This window comes from Nestor notabilis, unplaced genomic scaffold (assembly GCF_000696875.1).
Source record: "Nestor notabilis isolate BGI_N333 unplaced genomic scaffold, ASM69687v1 scaffold143, whole genome shotgun sequence".
Taxonomy (NCBI): domain Eukaryota; kingdom Metazoa; phylum Chordata; class Aves; order Psittaciformes; family Psittacidae; genus Nestor; species Nestor notabilis.
Window position 1 is genome coordinate 54848 of NW_009922153.1, and position 8675 is coordinate 63522.

The window sequence follows — 8675 nt, forward strand, 5'->3', positions numbered from 1 at the left end:
ATCCAAGAAGTGGAGGTTTGCTGGCATTCCTCTGTAAAGACATGGTATTTTTTCATCAGCACACTTAGTGTGCTTTCGTTCTGGCTTCCCTGCAGGGTGATCATACCTATACTTTTCTAGGAAGCTGTTTTTCTTTCTATGCGTACACAGTAATTATACTGTTCTTCTAATTTCTTTGTAGGATTTTGATGATTTATCAGAAGCAGATATAAGCAGTGAAGATCAGCATCATAATATCAAGCCTGACCTTATGGAGGAGGAACTTAAATCCAGGTTATTTCAGCTTGCTGCTAAAATGAGTGACAAAGAAACATCTTCTGGTGAAGAACAAGAGTCAGAACCTAGAACAGACCCTGAAAACCAGAAGGAGAGTTCATCCTCAGAGGAAAATGGTGGCAGAAGTATTCAGGAAGAGTTACAGAAGGTAAGTGCTTGTGGGAGAGAAGTGGGGACAGTATTGTGAAAGTTGGAATCCAGAAAGAGAAACTTGTGGTCAGAAAGTCAAGCATAGTTGCTTAAAAAAAATAAGGTTCTTTACACTGGATCTGAGCCTGCAACTCTTGTGCAGGTGAACCTTCAGTCAAGGTGTGAGTTTCTCCGTGTCAGCCTACAGCATCGATTCAAAGCACTGAACTTAGCTTGTGTAATAAACCTGTTAAGTGACTGGTATTAATGGAGCTATGTCAGTTTATACTGACTGAGAATTGGCTTATATAGGTTTTATTTAAAACCACATCCAGTTCTTCTTTTTGATACCTTGCTAACCAGCTGTTTTAAGTGGTTTTTATGGTCCTTTTTTTTGCTTCTCTCTTTAGAGTATCATGTAGTTCATTCTGATGTCATAGATTGTTCTTTGACTCACCATTTGAATATAAAGCTTCTTTAAAGCTTTCCAACCCTGTTACTCTGTCAGCTAATAGGCCTCTGTGAGTACTAACATATTGTAATGAAATTCATTGTCAGTTCTGATAAGGTATGACATCCTCTTTCTGTGCCATTTCACCCTTACATTGAGATACTTGATTTCAGTGTTGCTCCACAGGACTTACCACCTGCTCTCTTCCTTTCCTACCTCTGAATTTCAATTCAGATTATGTGGTGTGCTTGAATCTGGTGCTGTAGAAGCCCAGCACTGCCCCTTGCAGTCAAGTAATCATCCCTTAGACCCACTTAGTCTCATTCTTGTCTGCTGTGTGACTTGATTCACCTCCTGGGGGCTTGTCTGCATAGCAGCTTGGCTTTGGCAGGGAGTGTGGACAGCTCTTTAAAGGAAATCTACTCTTCATCATTTGGAAGGTGTTTTCTTCAAACTGTATAAAGATTAATACACTGGGAGGTGGAAGCAGGATCAAGTGACCCAGGAGGACAGTAGAGATGCTGTCCAAGTGTCAGGAAAGCCAGTGCCCACCTGGAGTTGAATGTGAGGAGGGACATGAAGGGAAATAAGAAAGGCTTCTACAAGTATATCAGGAGCAAAAGGCAGATAAGGGAATGTGGGGCTCACCGCTGCAATGACCTGGTGACACAGAACGTGGAAAAGGCTGTTTCACAACATTGTTTTCACATCAGTTTACAGGCAAGATTTGCCCTCAAGAATCCCAAGCACCTGAGACCTATAGGAAAGTTTGAAGCAGTGAAGAAGGCTTCCTCCTTTTCTGTATGCACTATGGTGGACACTTGTGGCCCCTGCACAGTTCGGGCCTGGAGCAAGCAGTCCAGCTCCCTCTCTCAGCTCCATACTGAAGTGAATCCAGTTAAGGCCACAGAGTTGATTAAAAGATTGGGGCATCTGAGGAGAGGCTGTGAGAACTGGAGTTGTCTAGCCTAGAGAAGAGAAGGCTCAGGGAGAATCTCTTCAATGTGTATAAATACCTGATGGGGGGGATGAGGGAGGGGGGTTGAGGTTGGTAATAAAGAAGTGAGAACCAGACTCTTCTCACCCATGGCCACTGACAAGACAAGAAACAGTGGGCAGAAACTGAGATACATGAAGTTTCATCTAAACATGAAAAGGTTTTTTACTTGAGGGTGGACAAATGCTGGCATAGGTTTCCTAGAGAGATTGTAGAGTCTACGTCCTTGGAGGTAATCAGAATTTCACTGGACACAGCCCTGGGCAACCTGATTTTGTTGACCCTGTTTTGAACAGAAGGGTTGGACTAAGCAATCTCCAGAGGTTTGTTTCCAAACTTACGTATTCTGTGACTTTCTGATTCTGAGTTATTTAGCCATGGACTACACAGCAGTGTAAGTACCTTTGTCATCATGTATGCAAATACCTCCAGGACGTGCACACAACCTTCTTAAGGAAAGGAAAGAAAAGCTTTGTTGCCAGTGCTTGTTAACAGCATTCAATTCAGCAGGTATATATATAGGCTAGGTTGGGTATTATATGATGCCATTAATGTCCAAAATTAGAGGCTGTAAATAGGACATTCACCTATGTGGTGAACTGAGCACAGAAAATGGAAAACGTATGTTTTGGGGTGTACTTATTCATCTGCATGCATCTACAAAGTAAATCAGTTGGTTTTCCTCCTTTGATTTTATTATTTCTTTAAAATTTGTATGTCAGTTATTTTAAATAAAGCAAAGACTAATATTTTCTTTTCCTCAGTAGAATTTTCTTAAGTTTAAAAGGAATAAGAGACATATACTGTGTACAGCATGTTTGGAATTCCTAATTCTTTATTGGTTTGGGCTAGAAAAAAAGTCTTAGTCATTCCTGGTCACAATATATATTCTTTCTGTCTATAATAAAGAAACCAAAATATCCCAATACTATTCATGGTCATGACTTCAATGGAATTGATAGCAGAACTTCCTCCAGCTTTAGAGAAATAAGGAGGCTGCTTTCATTCTTATTCTTGGCAGCTGTCCTTAAAAGTGATTTAAAATCTTCTGCTGCGTGCCTTCTGTTTGGAAAGGAGGCTGAGCAGCATCTTACAATGAAATACTGAAGATGACAGTGCGTAATACCAGTTGTGGCTGTGGTACCCTAAAACATGACGACATAGCTGAACTCATAAAACATGCAATAACTTCAGATGAGTCAATGGCAGGTCTCAATGGAGACAAGCATAGAAAATGTATTTTCAGGTTACCAGTAATTTTAGATGCCTTAAAAGCCACATGTCCCAGTATGCTGTCTCCTTAAGAAGAGTGATTTTTGGAGAATGCCCATGTAGGGAATTAGAGATCTTTCAGACTGGCACTTAACATTCTTGGCCAGAGACCCAGACTTCTGACCTGGCTTTCAAATTAGGTGTAGAGAAGCACTAATTCTGGACCATTAAAATGAGAGCTCAAATGCTTACAATCTGCCTTGAGCTCCTGAACACAAATCAAATACTGTATTTTAGCCATGCTGCTTGTCTTTGTTAGCCTTCAGTCTTCTGTTCTCACAAGGTTATTCTGGAACAGATTAGGAACCTTAAGGAATTTCTAGTTATAGGGTATCTGACCATAGAATAAGATTTCAAAATCTGTGTATTGCTTATTGAATCACTGGAAATTAAATACCTGGTGTTCCTGAAAATGAGTCTTTCATTTGTCTGCACCTTTAAACATCTGGTCTTCTGTTTTTAGTGGAAGCTGAGAATCTCACATGTTGAACTGATCCTTTGAAAAAGGTATTTAGTGTAGAAAGATCTGAAGCAATGGCAAGAACTGGCACTTCTTGAGTGGGGAGTTAGCTGAAGTTGGGCATTTGCAGGTTCTCAGTTCTCACTTCAAACTGAGCTTTTGAATTGTATGTCTGCCTTTAAGATACAAGCTTGGAAATGCTGACCTTTGAGTTTGTTATTTAATTCATGTGGGATACTTGAGGATTGAGGTGGGTATTCATTAACACCAGTTAATTTTATTCCTTAGACTTAAACCTGCTTAGACCCTCAGCACAACATTTCATTTCAGCATTTCTAACTTCATGATTGCCTAAAATGTCTTCCTGGAGATTTACAGCTCTCTAAAGCAAACATAACCTAGAGCAGACTTGTTTTTATAGATGACATGTGCTTACTAAGCTGAAGAAGTAGTTCATGGTCTTTGGAGATATGCAGACCCGTGAAAAGCCTGCTTGTCTCCATTGTGCAGTGAAGGGCCATGGAGTCCTCTATGCTCAGGGCAGAGTTAGCCTCCAGCCCCTCTAGACTTCAGGGGTGAACTAGCCAAAAATCACATTGTCCAACTGTTGCGTTAGTGAAATATCTTGTGTTGTGGGTTGTTTTTGGCTTCACCCCTTCAAACCCTAACCAAATACCTAAAAAAAAAAGCAAAAAGTAAATTCCCTTGGAAGTATCTTAATGACACTGATCCTGAGAGTGGCAAGCATGATAAATTTATTTAGTTCTTGCTCTCCCCGATCCTCTCTCCTCTAATGCTTTCAAGAAGATAGGCTGGGTGTACATCTCATGGTGTAACCTAGAATTACATTCTAGAAGGCAGTTTCAGGAGTACCTAATGCAGACTGCATTTTGAATGTGACCACTAAAGCCAGAATAGCCCTTGCTATTTTTGCAGATTGTCCCACACAGCATAGAACCCAAAATAGTTGTTAAAATCTTTCTCGTGTTTCTCTTTTTGTCTCCTCCTACTCCGTACTCCTCCTTGCTTAAGGTATGCAAAAGTTAATCTCAAAGTAGTAACACTGAGTTTCTCTCCTGTTTGTATTAACTTGTGCTGCATTTACTTCTACTCTGAGACTCTTACAACCAAGGCTTAGTAACTTCGTTTAAATCCTGCTGATTTCTGTTGACATTATTACATGACTAGACACACAATAGCTCTTTTCTGAATGACAACCTCTAAGTAAGTTTGTTAAGTAGTACGGTGGGATCCCGTTCCCTAAGTTGACATATGAATAACAGCAAAAATATTCGTTCCATTAAATATTTATGCTTTCATTCTTTGGAAACGTTTTGTTCATCTAAGGTGTTTCAAAGTTCCTAAAGGAGCCATAACCCTGTGGCTCACTTAATCAAGAAAAAGTGTAGTAGCTTTACTGCATTGCTGCCACTATGTTAAGAAAGCTAAACAGTGTAATACAAAGACATCTTCCTGGCTTAACAACTCAGAAGATATTTGTGTGTCTGTTGTCCCATATTTCTGTATGCAATATGCTCAGAATAATTCGTGTCTTTTGGTGGATCATGGCTTTTATTATGATGTTGATTATCTGGACAGTCTCCCAAAGCCCAAGATTGAAAACTGAGTGTGGGCAGCGTGGTAAAAAGTGATCTTTAAAATGTACGTACTGCACATAATCTATGCACAGGAGTGGGATGACAGCAGAGAAAAAAAGATTTTGGTTAAGGAAGTTGAAACAGTGGCTTTTTCTTCTAAAAGAGGTGTGAGACTTTAATCTTCACATTGGCCTAATGGATCCAAAGTTTTAAGTTCTCAATTCAACAAAGCAGTCAAGTATATATTCAGTTTTAAACAGGATTAAGTAGTTTGCTGGACAAAAATCCCATTCGAGAGATTTCTCCCCTGTGTTTCCTTTCATTTATCAGTCTTTAGTATGGAAAATTAAGGTGATCTGAAGTTTACTTTGACAAAATCTGAGTCTTCGGTTTTAAACAAAATAGTTACTTTAAGACCATAAACATTCATTTTTTAAAAAGTTTCCAAAGATGGGCAGTGATGTTTGTGTTCCTCCAATTCTGACACTTTCGGGCTTGATACTGTTGTGTTAGTATGGATATGAGCTGTCAGTCCATCTGAGATGCCCTGGGGGATTCCACAGGGCCATAAACTGCTATTCCAGAGGAAAAGTGTATCTCCCAGGTCCATGCCATATCTGACAGTGTTGTTTGAAAATCCTCAGATTTCAAGCTGTTTTAAGTTGCACCTTCTCTGCCTGTATTTAAGCAACTGAATCAAAGCCTGGGAACCTCCTTCAGTTGTCTGATCACCAAAGATTCATTCACTCATATACCCATACAGGAGATCAGTGAAGATCAGTGTAAGCTGCTGTAATGAGGTGGGGGAAATAGACTGTAACAAAAAAGATATTATTTTCTTGCCTTCTTTTGTAAGCAGCCCAGAGACCTGGCAGTGACAGAGGAGCTTTTCCAGATCTAGCTGGAAGAGATTCAAGAAAATGCTGCTCCTCAGCTGGATAATTCTTCTGTTACAGCACAGCCAAAAGGGTAGCTGTGGTTGTGTCATTACTTCAAAGCAAAGCCAGGCAGTTTAGTTTAAATAGTCAAGGTAAATTAGGGGCTTTAAGGTAAAACTATTAACTTGACACTGGAAAGTGGTAGTATGAACCTAGAGAAGAGAAGATTTTGGGGAGACCAATAATGGAGCCTTTCAGTACTCAAAAGGGACCTGTAAGAAAGATGGGGAGAGACTTTTTGGCAGGGCCTGATCTGACAGGATATGGGGGGGTGGTTTTAAGCTAAAAAAGGGGAGATTCAGGCTGCATGTGAGGAAGAAATTCTTTACAGGCTGCCCAGAGAGGTGGTAGATGCTACATCCCTGGGGACATTCCAGGCCAGGCTGGATGTGGTTCTGGGCAACCTGATCTAGTTGAAGATGTCCCTGCTTATTGCAGGGGGTTGGACTAGATGAGCTTTGAAGGTCCTTTCCAACCCAAACTATTCTGTGGTTCTATGAAGGCATTTACTGGTTGGTTTTGGAACAGTGAAGTCCAGGAGAGGGAAAGCAGCAAACAGTAGGACATGGTTTAACATAAGACATCTTACTGTGAGCATGTGTCTGTGGCATCAGTGAGGTACAGACCCTTTTGTAACTAGAAACATGCACAGTGTCCTAACTGCAGTCTTGTAGACTCAAAACCTGAAGATAGCTGGCTTTTCTTCTTACCGCTGCACAAGTCTTTTTCTATTGCTAGTGCCACTTTCGTGATGGTGGAAATCAGTATTTCCCATCTGCTTCGTGTTGTTAAAAATGGTGTGTCATTTGCAATATCTGTCTTAATGAGATACATTATTCTCAAATCCTACAAACAAAAATAAATTAGGCATTGCTTTGTTTTAAATATTTCAGTAATAGATGTCAAATCTAAGTTTGATGGTATTTTATATTTGCTAGTTGCTTTATCCTTGTTATTCATCCTAAAGTTCTCTGTAAGTCTGAACCTATATAAATGTTAACCTCTGTAGCTGTTAATATAACTTTTCTGCCTTTTTATTTAACTGCTTTCCCACTATCTAGGAAAAACAAAAGGCTTTTGATCTACATTTAAAGCTGCAGTTTTTATCCACTGTATTGCAGCAGGTGAGAATGCTTTGTTTTGTCTGTGTCTTCTTACATCTCTTACTAAGTAAGAGGTGCTATAAAGTCATATTGAGGGTTTCCACATTTCCCAAGCAAAATTCTCAAACTCAACATGTTTTCCTGGAAATATCAGGCCTGAAAAATCATACATTTTGGCTACAATCAGTAGTCATTTCAGAAAATCATTTTATAATCTCAGCTAGCCCTGTGTTACAGTGGGAGGGATGAGTATGAAGTAGATATGTGAAGCAGACTGGCTGTCTTATTTGGCTTTGAGATAAGAATTTGGTTTTATTAGTAAGAACAGAAGACAAAGATAAGGTGTATGATCTTCCTGTTCTTATGTACTCACCTATATTAAGAAATTTGGAAGGAAAAAATTTAAACTTTTATTTCAGCAATAAAATTTTTAGCTGTTTCTGCCACTGTGGTCTTCAAAAATCTTTCTAAGCTCCCAATTTATAAACAAAACCCTTAATTCATTGTAGAGATTGCACACAGTGAGTAGGCACTTTCTCACTTCGCTGCTAGTGTCTGTTGCTTAGCATTTGTCTAGGTGGGAAGAGGTTTCATATTCGGTGCTACTTGAGTCTCAGCTTATGAGAATCAGATACTAAAAGAAGTTCTCATTTCATTCCCTGAGCAAATACATACATACCTTATATTTTAAAATACATGCTATTTTTAATATGTCATATGCAGGAGTAAGAAAATTAGTTCTGTAGCATTCTCTCAGTCACAGAATCACTTTTTTCTTTCCAAAGTTATGCTTAATTCAGCTCTTCCGCTCAACTTTTTCTTTGTCCTTACCCTCAGAGTTTAATTTTGTACTGTGAGTTTTAATCACCTTTCAATCATCTTGATTTCCTTTATCATCGTTGAGGATGATTGTAAAGAAAAAATATTTTCCATATGTGCAATGTCATCAATCTGTGCCCATTGCAGATACAAAGTCCTGCATGGACTCTAAGATTTAAATATTTCCATTTCCAATTTGGACCATAGCATTTCACCTCTTGGAAATAACTTCCTTTCTCATGATTATAGGCAACTTGTCTCTAGAAATGAGGCACTGCAAATTCTTAGGAATAACATCTGGAACTACATTAGGACAGTGGATTGGATTTGTTTGTAAAAATCTAATATTCAAAATTACCTAGCACAATCAAAAAGAGAAGCTGTATTTCTGTGTGTCATACTTTGGAGAATGTCAGTAGAGTAATTGCTCACTTTGTAAGATAATTTAGCTTTCTTTCTGTAAATAAATGCCCATAAATGTAGATATTAAGGTCAAGGCAGGAAGTCTTAAACTTGCACAGAAGAGTAATTCCTTAGTACCATAGTTTATCATAAAATCCCAGACTGGTTTGGGTTGGAAAGGACCTTAAAGCTCATCCAGTCCCAACCCCCTGCCATGGGCAGGGACACCT

General features: G+C 39.2%; 1 protein-coding gene across 1 annotated transcript in view; it reads left to right on the forward strand.

Moving 5' to 3' along the window:
* The window catches only part of MYRIP (myosin VIIA and Rab interacting protein), a 50952-nt gene that overhangs the window by 29713 nt on the left and 12564 nt on the right, over positions 1-8675 (forward strand). Inside the window, exon 10 of the mRNA XM_010011472.1 lies at positions 182-424. Within this exon, the coding sequence (XP_010009774.1) occupies positions 182-424 (243 nt within the window). The remainder of the gene's footprint in view (positions 1-181; positions 425-8675) is intronic.